We start from the raw sequence: 13,784 nt of genomic DNA, 5'->3' as shown, positions 1-13,784 counted from the left end.
AAAAATTCAATAATGTTTTTTTCACACATAAATTGCATACAGAGTGTAAAACTAGTTAAATTATACAAGCTCGGCTTATCCTTATATAATAAATAATATATATACTATAAATAATAATATATATATAATAATTCTTCTATGGAGCTTCATCCAGCAACGAAATAGTAATTTCCACAAACTTTGTGTACATACGTATAACCATAACACGATACATAATAAAGTTCTATAATCGCGATATCTCGGGGAAAAGTGTGCATAATGTAAGATCGGTGATGTCTGTTGTTGGGTAGGAGCGGTCGTGTACCGCGCAGTGGGGCCAAGGGTGGGCCGAGTGTCCGTGAGCCCCAGCGGGGGTTGCACCGGTAAGCTTCAACCCCAAAGTGCCAGGTTGTTCCACCAAGTTCTCGTGTTCTCGCTCGTGTTGACGGTAACCGTAATCCGTAGTACGTAGTACGTACCCAAATTCCACGTATACAAACACAGATACACACACACGGACACCTTCACCTGTATACCTTCACATTGCAAAACATCTCCATGTGGTATCGCATCGTGAATTGGTCTGTTATAGTTATCGATTCGAACCCGGTTTAAACGATAATCTTTAGTGCTTAGCATACTCCATTCTGTAACATTTTGATAAACAATACATCTCATTCTTATAATTAAAGTCCTTTTCTCTTTTTTTCTCTTAGAGTATGTTAGTAAATCCGCGATAACGGCATTGTTGCTCAATCGATAACGGTAGTTATTAAAATACAATGGGAGTCGGTTGATCGTCGAAAAACGGAGATAATTAGTCGGCTGAATTTAAAACGACGTTATTTGTATGAAAATGATTTGTATGAAAATTATATTGCGAAAAATGAGAACTGTCAAACGTGCCTTTGTTCGGTAATTAATGCGCGTATGCGGAGCTTGAATTTTGTTCCAATATCCGTTGAAAATCCGCTAAATAAGACACGTCTGAGTACCTCCTTTAGAAAGATGAAGTAAATTACGGCTTGCCCCACCGCGTAAAATAGCGAATTAAAGTATCATCGAATCTTCGTATTATTTTCCTTCTATATTCTACGTCAATTTCAAGCAATTTCCACCCGTTCTATGCAGCTCGTGAACTCATTCGAAACTAGTTATTCAATTTAACAGTCGACCAACGGAAATGTGCACGCTCGTGTTTTATATTAAATCGCACTCGCCGCTTAGAAATCTATCGAAATCATTTACTACGTCGCTGAACCATAAATTCGAACAAACGTTCACTGTCCCAAAACTGCACACGATCACATACCATACACAAACTGTTTATCCATTAAACATATCAACTCTTTACACGGTCCACGTTACTTGTTCTTAATTAATTGGATACGAGTCGTTGTTGCCAATTAGTTGTCTTAGGTACCCATAGTTCGAGCATTGTTTAACGATAGTGTTCTATTATATTGGATTGGTAGGATTTTTGGTACACATACTGTTATATACATTTATATATTATATAAACATATTATGTATATTCTTATGGAATGCTTAGGAGACCAAACGTCGTATTTTGTTATTATAGTTTGTGCATCCGTTTGTTCGTTGTTCCGCCTGTAACCATTTCATCACCGAAGTCGACAATCCGGCTTATTGGAAAGATGTCGCGAACGTATCTGCGAATTTAAGTGAAAACAACATTTCTGTTTTAATCATGAATCGCAACGAGGCGAGGAAACATCCTGATTTCATTCGATTGTTTTTTGACGGGAATCGAACGGGAAATCACGAACACCCGGCCATTTTGTCGGTTCAGAAATATTCGGAATGTAGAGAGCAAAGGAAAACGTAGAAAGGAAACGTCGGCTCGTTCAAAATTTTTTAATGTAATTGGATTATACCGGCGAAACGGTCGAGTTCGTTGATTTACGCGGGAAAAGGCTCGAAGAGCGCCTACCCGTATATCCTCGCGCTCCCGGAATATTAATATCGAACCTATTAGAACAGGACGGTATCGACATTGACCGAAAGCATCTTCTCGATTCGATCTGTTCGCCATTCCTCCCCTCTGTAGTTTTTTCCTCTCTCGCGATGCACCGAAGGAAAAACACATATTTCACGCGCGGACGGAATTTAATTCGCTGAAAAGTTCGTCGACTGTTTTTCGAGCCGGGGCCCGTTGGATTTGTTCAAACGATCATTGATTAAAGGTGATGAAAATAAAAAAGAACGTAATGGAATTTCGAATGTGCTCTACGTACGACGTAATGGAATGGAAATTGAACACACGCAATGAATAAAAGTGTCGATGCAGTTAATCACCGAGAATTTCAACAATTTCCGCGACACTATCGATCAGTTCGAACGTAAACGGTCGGAAGAGAATAAAAAGTGGTAAAAATTGATTTACCGCTCGATCGGGACCTAACTCATCGCGTAATTCGTTGCCTTTTAATTCCCGTCATTATCTCGTTACGTTGCCTTTTAATCATCGCTGTAATTAGTATTTCAGATGGGAGTGGAACGCTCCTCAAACCGATCTGAGTATCGAAGAAGCGACTTAAGGGTAGCCGCCGTGGCGAACGATTTCGCGTCGAAAGTTTGGAATTACTTTTCGTCGACTCTTTTCAATCTCCGTTTCCCTTCCTCGCTTACCGCCCTCTTCTCCTTGTCCCCATTGTTCGTAATGCATTTCTGTTTCTCCAAACGACTTCTGTTTACTCGAATCGATACAGGATTTCTAAAAACTTTATACTCTGGCTTGACTTTCTTTCCACGGATAACCCTGTGCATCCTGTAACCCGTCACACCACTTCAGCTTCTTCGATACTTTCCAGTCGGGATAAACTATAATGTCTATATTACATTATAAGATGAAGTTGGTTCCGCGTAACGGAATACGAATTGTTTACGGCCGTCCTTTCTTTCTTTTATTCTAGTCACGTAGTCTCGTGTGTTGATTGCTTTTCGTATTTATCGTCGCACATAGATCCGCGAATGGAAGCGGACGCAGGTGTGATGAAAAGCTTGAAGTTCGAGTCGAGTAACGATATAGAGATTAGAATTGTAACGAAAACACGACAATACGTTGTTGTATGAAGTATTCTGAAGAGATGATTGCTTTCTACGTAAGAAAGATAGCGTAAAATATCTCCACTATATACTATATTCTACTTTTCTTCATGTGATACTCTCTTCTTTATAGTATCTAGAATAGCCCAGAAGTAATGGTATCAAAAAAATTTGACTAATGTATACACATATACATAATTATATTATACTTATATATATATATATATATATTTAAAACCCGTATCTTGTACTGGTGTTGGATGATTGCCTAGCTCATAGTACATAGTTAATTTCCAAGATTTCCAATTTTATTATTCGTAATGAGTAAAAAAGCCTAAACTGCTGCATTAGTTTTCACTAGAACTTAGCCTAACGTCTTTAGACACCTGTTCTTCTGGTTTTTTTTCCTTCTTTCTCTCTTCGTAACGGGAACGTAATCGCGAGAAATTTTGTGTGTACAATACGTATATATATATGTATATGTAGCATGGAAGAGGAAAGCTTTTCGAATCCTTCCCGAAACGATTGTAAAATCCATCAAGGAAAGGATTCCCATTCGTGAATAAGAAGGTGTGGCCTACTCTGAATTATGCTCTTACATCCTGGACTCCCTCGTTCGCGTACATTTTTCGACTAACGTTCTTTCCAGTCAAAAGGATGCATGCATTGAAGCTCAATGTCTGTAGTTCTAGTGAAAACTGAGAACAGTCGACGATTGAAAGAACAAAAGCTTTCCCTTGGTCGCACGACCCATAGCCAAACGAATGTGCCAACAGTCGATGAAGACCTCCGTTCGTTTCCTTCCGGGCCCGAATCGTTGCCTTTGGAATTTCTCTTACTTGCAACCACGATACACGTTTATATCTTCTTTTTGTTTCTTCATAAACAATCGTTTGTATCTCGCGTCAACATTCTTTTGTTCGCCGGATACGAAGTTATTGTTCTCGCGCTCCTGTGGAAACGCCGTGGAATATCAGCTTCCATGACACGATACACGTGACAGAATTTGTCGCGAGAATTCGCTCCGTTCGTCGCCGTTGCACCGGCTATGGGTCACATTTTGTTATCGCGCGAAATACGGCTAAATTTCGAGTCAAATAATCTCAAAAGAGGAAGGCAGACGTCTGGGACAGGATTGTTGCCGAGATCGATGACGAAGACTACCTCGAAGATGCAGTCACCTAGGGGCGAGTAATCTACCATCTACCTAAACCTACTGTCTCTTAGAAACGTCGTCGTATATACAGTGGTCTTTTATTATTATTATTATTATTATTATACATTATTCATAGTACTAATTTAGCGTGACCACGACGGGGCGATCGGCCGCTAATGTTTTGTCAATTTATGATTTCTACGCTTCGATGTATGGCAAAGAAATAGATCATTGAAATACATATATCGTGAATTCGTTATATCAACACGAAATATCATCCCGTGGTGGTACGAATACGTAGACAACTTAGACAAATCGAGCTGAACAGATATAAATAGCCTCTGGTTAGAAGCAGTCAGTAGTAAAAGAGATTCGTTGTCAACTTGACTTTTGTAATTTAACGTTTACAGTAATTGAACTAGTTAGTGTATAAGGTTGCCAACTAAGCGTACCATTTTTAACAAAATTAATTATCGTTCGCTAAATTAACCTCGATCGAGCTTGTCCGAGTTGCGACAAGATATATGCGAGTTTAACACGGAACAAGGATAGTTGGCAACCTTAGCGGTGTTTAGGCTATATTAGTCGGAATTTCGACATAAAATAGAACACGTCGACTGACCGTAAACAGTATCTTTATCCATTAAAAGAGAATTTTTAAGTGTCGTCTCAGTTTGATTAAATGGTTATAGACACAGTAGTAATGAAGAAAGGCGAGCTTGGAGGTCGTGGCGGACGTCAAAGGTTAAAAGACAAAAGATTCCGACCACAGCCTCGAAATCGTCGATTCATAGTTTATAGAATAACTTTGATAGAACAGTAGATTAGTGCGTAGATAGTATGAGAGTGATATCTTTCTTTTGTGTGTCGTGTGTATATCCGCAGATTTTTAACTGTCCGTATCTTTTTAATACGTATTATACTATATTATTATCCTTTTCTATTGTACTGACCAACCCGCTGTATCTGCGAATAGTGTTTTTTTGGATACGTTTAGTAACTTGAATACCTGTTACCTCGAATCGTTGTTAATGTTTTTTGAATACCGTTGGAGTTTAATTGACTAGTGTATTAGAACGCTAATTATTTTAGTTAATATTTAGCCGAGTGAGACCACAGTTTTTGAACGCGTACGTAGTTACTTAGAGAGTTTCGACGTTGAAGATACTCGATTTATTATATATACTTTTTCACCACTATTTTTATGCCTATCCATACTGTTTCGAAGGTTTACAATTATTATCGGTGTATTCGTTCGTTGAATACCTGTGTGTAGTTTAGGATGTGCAGATTGAACCATGTTAAAATTGTTCCCTTTGTTGATGCTTCGCGTTCTCGTCGCTGTACGAGGACATTACCAACTAACAGCCTGTTGTTAATCAACTTATTAACCATCGTTGTCATTGTTGATCGAGCGCGTGATTCGTCCGGTGTGTTGCTTCGTCGAGGCTGTACGCTTGAACATATTTCAGGATAACGAGGGCGCTTTTTCGCTGCACGAATGATCGAGTCGCGATCACTGAATGCTTTAAATCATGTATTAATAATGGTACGTGATGCAATCATGTTGCGTTACGTTCAGATATGATAATCGCATACTAAACGCCTTTTTTCTCTTTTTTTCTTCGCTTGAAATTCGTCGTCACAAAACGATTTCTCACATCAAATTTAAATAACTTGAGAATATAAAAATGCACTACGATTCTAAATTATTCTCAATCGTTTTAAATCGTTGAAATTTAATCGTACACCGCTTTTTTCTCCACTCGTCGCTTCGTGAACCGTCATATTTATGTTTCCTCCGCTTGCATTACGATACTATCCTTAACTTTCACCGATATTTCAAGAAGATGTATTTTATCAGCAACATGAGATATATATTTGCCGTCACCCACTCCTGTCCGAGAAAAACAAATCGGTACTTGCGCTAACGCTATCTATGCCCGCGATATATACATAAGGATGCATAGAAATATTCTGTCGGAGAGACACGTGCATTTTATTGCCCACTCTAAGAATCGTCGGGTATTGTATCGATCGACGGAAACAGTTTCGTTTTCCCTGAATATCTAGCCAACCAGATAGCTCGTTTCATTTGCACTTTTCAGTTTAAAAAGACATTCACGAATCCTATGTTCATTCTCATCCATTGTATCCAAAACATTCGCCAATTTCGCTTTCCAATTAAATTTCTTATTATTTCGAAACCAGAGAAAACTCGAACGAACGAAAAATTATAGTTTCAATAATTCTCGAAGTTCCTCCGTTCCTTCGTCCACGTCAATTTCGTCCTATTCGAAGCATGGATTTCAAAGTAACAGCAACAGAAGTCACGAGGCGATTTCTGGAGCTGTTTGAGTCAGCGTTAAACGAATTGAAAAATTACCCGATCTGTATTGGTCTATACGGGTTTACCTGATCAAAATCATTCTCCTATCAAGATGTCACAATCTCCTCGCTGGCCGATATTTCATACCCTATGAGTGGATTTCGCGGTGCAGACCGTTCTCTTCCCGTTATACAGACTCTCGATCGTATCTACGTCAGCTGGAGATACACTTGAAATAGATGAACTCTTGGCCTAGATCTTTATGCGTTTGCCGTTTCGATGAAAACGATCGAATCACATGAGCGTTAAGAAGTTCGGTTCTAGATGCTACCGCGTGCATTCTGCACTTGATTTTCCCATTGCGTGCACAAACATTTTTGGATACAAAATACCCTGGGCGTTATCGGCACCCTCTCTCTCTCTCTCTCTCTCTCTGTTTTCCTTTCTTTTTCTTTCGTGAATTGCGAAATCCAGAATCTCCGAACCAGCTATCTCGGCACATGGCCCCCTTCTTTCTATGAAACGTTCGATAAACGTCTGCGGGCGAAGTTTCCCAGTTCATTTGTCACCAGGCTCTTACAGCACTCCGATTTTCGTCCTTTACTTCTCGCGTGTCTCCGCTTTTCTTACGCTACGCTCCCTCGAAGTTCCAGCAACCTCCATTGTTCGAGCGGTTGGATCAGGTTCGATGTGCTCTTATTGCGGAGAAACGTATATGTTATTGATTATATGATTAAGACTAAATTCCTTAGTGTCTTGTATTAGAGAATTGCAAATGAGTGAACTATTATTTAACTTCCATTAACGTTTTTAGCTTTTGTTTAATATGTAATTATTCCGTCTATGGTTTGGGTCTTATTTGACAGATGAATAATTGGTTTCTTCTTAAAACAGTAATTAATTTAATTGAAATCAGAAAATTTCAAAAAGAATGAAATGAATACAAAATCAGTAATTAAGGAGGCAAAAAGGTACTATGAACGCAAATTAAAAATTTACGTATTAAAGTCAAAGTTAAAATAATCTATGAAAGCAATCTTTTCCTAGTCCAAAATGTGATAAAACATTTAAATTTTACAAAAAGTTACGTGTAACAATAATCTTCTTATGCACCAATAATCTCAGTCTCACATTCGCTATAGAATTACGTATTTCGTACTACAATCACGGTTCTACAATCAAGAGTGCATCACGTATTCCTCCGCATCGTACGCAGTTTTTTAATCCATATTACTTAATCGGATCGCAAGAGATTTCCCTGGATCGTATCCATGGAGCTTACCTCTTTTCGTGTGTTACCAATGATGAAATATTGTTCGTATTTGGCAGTTTCTTCGGAGTCATCCTCGCGTAATCTAGTGACAAACGCGAACCACGTAGTTCTCTGGTCATACCATTCCCATTTATAGCCGAGGATTGCGGGGTGAGAAAAAGATATGAAGTCATGTAAATTGTCACACGATAGAGACACGTGGCGAATATTCCTCTGTAACCTGGCAGTGGCTCGAAACTTCCGGCCAGAGTTCGACCGTGCCCGATAGAGACAAGCCACACCATTAAGCGGCGTGATACCCCATACAAATCACGTCGATCCGCGATTTATGGTCCGTTCACCCCCTTACGCTATCGCGTTATCAGTCCTGCCGGTTACCGTTCCTAAAACGAGATTCCACACTCTGGGAAAACTCTGTTTTCACGCTGTCCGAAGCTGATTTTTTCCTTCCGCGTTAACGTGCTATTCGGACGATGTTTTTCGCATATTCTCCTATCATTTTCTCGTAGCGTCCGTTCATTGAATTTGGTATTCATTAATTTTATTCGACTTACTTTATTTTATTGTCAAGAAATAATTTAGAGACTTTCAAAATTTGTGCAAGAATTAAAGTTCTGTAGGTATTTAGAAATTTACTAAATCCGTTCAATTATAATAGAAAATCTGTTTGCGACGCGTCTCCTTCGATCCTCATGAGGCTCGTAATGTTTCATTTTCTCGTAAACTGGTTAACCATTTAAGTACATATCTATACTCAGAGCCACTAACCCAATTAACCTGGCGCTAGCTTTTGCGACATATCGTAATGTTTTGTATTATGTAGAAACATTCAGCTACTATCGTCGATCTCTTCTTATGTTTATTCTATAGCATCGATGCTTATCTCTAAATACCTTTCCATGTACACAGTGGCTGGGGAAGTAGATTGGGTTGTAGCTTTAAAACGATTAGAGATAAAAGAAAATAAATGTGTCGTAATTTGCACGCCAATCTCGTGCAATTATGCATGTATATAACAGCAAATAAGCGATTTCATATTGAATTAATTAATCGATATAATTTTTCTTTGCAACAAACAAAAAAAGTAATGTGTACTTTGCAATACGGTTCGATTTCTTACATTTTTATCTATTAAATTTATGTTAAATCATCAGTTTCTAAAAGTTCATACTTTTAATTTTTATATTAAATATTATTGAAAGGGAAACAATGTCAATCGCTGTACCAAAGAATATATAGATAATTCAATTCTGAAAGGAGAATATTTGAACCATACGCGCGCACATAAATACATACTGTTGACAGATCGGACATTTTCTTTCATTTCCGCCCTTTTCGAAGCTACAACCCAACCCACTTGTCCAAAACACTCTGGTATCATCCTGATTTATTTTTCATCCTGTTTACCCAATATCGATGACAATTCACCCCTCGAATCTCCTAAAATCCACGCAAATTTCGAATCAACCAGCACCGCTAACAGTTCCCCGAACATAAATCCAAACGTGGCTACGATTCGCGTGGGTGTATTCCTATTTTTGATGGGCCGTCTTTTCTCTGCGTTTCGTCCATTCTTTCTGCTTTCCGCGCTGCTCTTACCATACGATACGCTTCGCGACGAGTCCACCTTTGCGGACCGTTTTACCAACTTTAAACCATTTACTCGTGGTTCTTTGTGTGATATTTTTTTTCATCTACCTCCTTTTTTTTCTTTGATTCCGAATGGTAAATGCCAGGGGCAGCGTAATGCTCGCGCGTAGGCGCCGTATTTATTTCGTAGAAAAGCGAGCTCGTGGAAAAAATAGCGGAGAGTGTGACGTCAGAACGTCCGCATTCATCGCCAGCACAAAACGCGTCGATGTTTGTTTAGTCGGTTATAAAGCATCTCCGATTTTTCTGTCGGTCTTTCTTGCAATGAAAATTCTTTCTTTATTATTTTTTTTTTTTTCATTCGCTTTTCTTGACTTCTTTCGTCTGCCGAAACGAGTTCCACGTTATCGAACGCGTCGGAGTAATTAATGCGCGAAGGTTATCGCAATTGTTCGCGATGTTTATTCCGTGAGACCGATATAAATTCACTGCGAATGCCGTATTTGCAGCATTTGTCAATACACGGTTTTATGTTGGCCATTGATTTTTGTTAAATTATTCTCTTTTTAATTGATTTTTCAATTATTCTCTTTTAGATTGAATTATTTCGGCTCATAGAGTAAATTTCAGATTAGTACAATACATTGGAGAATTCCTGGATGGGTTGATTTTAACGTTATTGGTCTAAGTTTTAAAATATGAGATTACATAACTAATTAATAACGACTAAGTAATTAGAAATCTATTCCTAACCCAGAAGTAATTTTTCTGATATTTTCTAAAATTTCTCGTACTATTAAAAGTATTAGAATTAAATATCCAGTTTATATTCAACTACATTTAACTCTATTTTCGATAATCACTTTTTTAGTCAACCATATCGATCAATTTTATTAACGTTTCGTAAAGATGAAGACTCATACTTTTTGACTTTCTTCTTACGTACATAAACCACGTATAACTAAATCGTCACGTTGTCGCTGTTTCGCCAAAAAAAGCAGCTAAATAAACTCACCATGCCAACGGTATTTTTCTCTCTTTTATCTCGTACAATCTCAGCAGCAAATTTTTTACCAAGATTATTTTTATTTATTCGTCCCCGTTTTTTGTTTTTTTTTGCCTACATTCTCAGCTTTCTTCTTGTTCTTTATTAATGTCAGGAGTGCCGGCAGTGTTCTACCACGGAACCGGAAGCGAGAACGCAAGCCGCGCATATACGGAGACACCGATGCAACACGTCCAACGGACTGCACTCCGGAAGAAATGTATGAAGTCGACGTTCACTTTGGACTGTGGAAAAAAAGCACGCCTTTTTCCCCTTTCTGTCTGTCCGTTTGTCTTCGCGCCTCTATTTCTCTTTGTACATCTGTCTCTCCTTTCAACCGCTTCTTTTTTTCACGTTCTCGCAAAACATCGATCATTATCATTACAGTTTATCGGCGCCATGAAACGCAAACGTTTCGTTGATAGTTTCATAATTCCGCTCATTAAACGATTTTGGAGACTGGAGCGTTTCTGTTCCACGTCATCGATCGCGATTCATACATTTCTGCCTTCGTCGGTCCCGTAAGCAAGAAATAACAGCGCGGTGAGACGCGTCCAATCGACGAGACGGGGCTGCTGTTGTAACCCTTGCGACAATTGGTAGCCGTAGGTTCTATTATCACGCGGCAAATATTTTACGAACCTTCGAACGCGAGAGTGCGATATTCGGTTACTCGTACGATTGCGAGCACGTGGAATATTTCCAGGTAAATATCGCGTAACGCAGCACGGATGAAAGGGAAAGAGATACCTAAATACATGGTTTATAGTGGATGATGATTTGACCACGCTTTACGTGTTCAAACATAATCGTTGTGATTCGTCCAAAACAACGAGATTAACGACGAGTTTACGAGCATAGTAAACGTTGACTCGGGTTCCAGTTGGACCAGAGTAGCAAGGGTCTGTAGCGAGGCTAAAGAACGAAAGAAAGGAGAGAACGTTTAATCCGGGGATCGCGAAAGTGTCACGACGCAGGAGGAAAACGTGCTCGCTCGATCGTCGCACAGCGTACAGAGAAGATCAACGACAAAGCAACACACACGGAAAAATCACGTTTCTGTCTTTCTTTCGGCCGTCACTTTGGCGTCACACAGATGTCTCTCTACTTCTTCTTTCATCTTTTCTTCTTTTTTATTTTTTTATTTTTTTTTTCTTTTTTTTTGAAACTCTCTCTTCTTTAATCAGCTACAGACAGTATTACATATCCCTCTGTTACTCTCTGCCAAGTGGCAGTAAACGAGAGTAGCGAGAGCGTACGATATCGCGTATAGCCTTGATGTACGGAACAGTTGTGATCAGAGTTTTATGTTTCAGTGGATCTTACCAACGGGCAGCTCACTCCCAACAACAACACGCCCTTGCTCACGCAAGCTCTTTCTGGTACGTCTAAAAGTTTACCATTCTTTTCGACTTCGATCCTACTACCGCTTTCTTAATTTGTCTCGCATCGTTAAAGAGTCTCAAGGTTTATACTTATATGCGCAACATATACTATATGCAGATATAATATGTATTATATATTATATATATCAGAATGCACGGACAATAGGTTCGCTGGGAACGGCGCACGATTTCCGATTCTTGATAGTTTTCATTATCGAGTCACGCGATATAGCGAAAGGCAGTAATGGTAGAAGAGAGAGGGGGTGGGAGGGAGAGAGAGATAGAGAAAGAATGAGCGAGAGAAAGGAAGGAAGAGAATAACAACGATATCAGCTCTGCTTCTTAGCACGAGGTCTTCGTGATTGTTAGATCGAGACGTTACGATATAGCCAGACGGAATCCGGTATTACGACGCCGCTTACAACGAGGCTTGGAACTCGTGTAATTCAATTCTCTTTCGTGATTCGATTCTCGAGCTTTAACAGAAACAAGCTTTGCATTACGTCTTAATGGCAAATTACGAGGCTGCTTCGACTTCTTCGTATACTTTGAGTAGTGAACAAGCTCGAACCAGTGAGTCATACCTACTTGCTAAGCTTCCTGAAGTTTGAATCGTGAATATGATTATCCTCGGTTGAGCGTTTCTTCGTTCGAGGATACTCCATGCTCGGATTCTTCGATTGGTATATGGATATACAGCCAGTTGTCGTATAAATGCATGATTTTTTATATCATGGATTCCTTCGTTTTCTGGGATGATCTTGTGCATGATTGTTCGATTTGCGTATGATCTCTATTTGATAAGAAGTTAAGAAGTATTAGCAACTATCATAATTAGTAAATTGAATAGTCATCCTTTATTTGGTTCGTAAATGAAATTCATCCAGTACAAAATAACAACATCCTCCAAAAAATAATTATGCATTCGAAATGTTCCATCAGACAGAATAAATCAGGTGCACAGCATTTCCCAGGAAAGTCGTTCCTCTAAACGAGCAAAGAAAAATCCTACTGCAATCCTCTGTAGAATTCTTCACCAAGAATCCGTGCTAATTTCTTGAAAATGGTCACGGTTCAGAGCACTTTTCACGACCCATGCTAGCGAAAGGACTTTCTTCTTAGCTCGTGAATGGTGCGAGGTCGAGCGGGTGGCGAAGCAATCCAGACAGCAAGGAATTCTGAAAAATGTCACACATGTAGGACGGCTGGATGCCTGCAACAAATACACCGACTTCAACCCTTTTATTTTTTTATTCCTCCTCCTTCTTTCTCCCTTTTCTCTCCCACCGATCGCAAAATCTGGCCTGATCCTGTCGGATCCTGTGCTGTTCGCAATCTCTTCTCAAATAAATCAAACTTTTGAATCGCGCTCGACCCACACCCACTATTCCTCGCACTCCGCATCGACAAACCCAGCCACCAGTAGAAAACTTTCTAACTGGTCGCCATTGTCAAGAGTTTAAAAGCTGAATAGGGTTTTAGATTGTACATCGAGCATTTTCGGTTTGTCATACTCTGCCTCCCCTCCTCGTTCTTTTCGTCCTCGCGAGTTTCGAATTCTTCGCGTTCCTCTTCCACCCTCTGTCTGGAATCTCTTCGTCATCTTTGTCTTCGAATTATACCTAGTCCTCCGTGTTGTAGCTACGTTGCGCAATCTCGTAGTGATTCATCTTCCCTTGCTCTTTTTTTCTTCCTTCTTCTTGGAGATCGTCGTTATTGTATTTTTTGTACATACAGTTGCTCACGAAAGTAATTAAACACTTGCAGAAATCACAAAAATATTTTAACACTCAATTATCTATTATATTAATAAGTCTAGATATTCAGTGAAATCAGTTTCGACACTAATTATATGTATATTTAAGATGATTATTCTTGCTATGTACCAATTTTTCACTAAATATGAATACAAATATTTTATGATAAATATCCAAAACACTATCGTGAGCAACCGTATA

At 39.1% G+C, this 13,784-nt stretch overlaps 1 protein-coding gene across 5 annotated transcripts in view; it reads left to right on the top strand.

Annotated features, from left to right (window-relative positions):
* Positions 1-13,784, top strand: part of LOC132908201 (RNA-binding protein Musashi homolog Rbp6) — a 780,290-nt gene that overhangs the window by 750,892 nt on the left and 15,614 nt on the right. For 2 of the 5 annotated variants that reach the window (XM_060961985.1, XM_060961990.1), the window contains 2 exons: positions 10,557-10,661; positions 11,758-11,823. The exons of 1 other annotated variant lie outside the window; for it this stretch is intronic. In XM_060961985.1, coding sequence (XP_060817968.1) covers positions 10,557-10,661; positions 11,758-11,823 — 171 coding nt within the window. Of the gene's footprint in view, positions 1-290; positions 363-10,556; positions 10,662-11,757; positions 11,824-13,784 lie in introns of all 5 variants that reach the window. 2 more of the 5 variants (XM_060961986.1, XM_060961987.1) reach the window with 2 other exon arrangements.

The sequence above is a fragment of the Bombus pascuorum genome, chromosome 6 (genome assembly GCF_905332965.1).
Source record: "Bombus pascuorum chromosome 6, iyBomPasc1.1, whole genome shotgun sequence".
NCBI classification, from domain to species: Eukaryota; Metazoa; Arthropoda; class Insecta; order Hymenoptera; family Apidae; genus Bombus; species Bombus pascuorum.
This window is presented reverse-complemented; position numbering and strand designations above follow the sequence as displayed.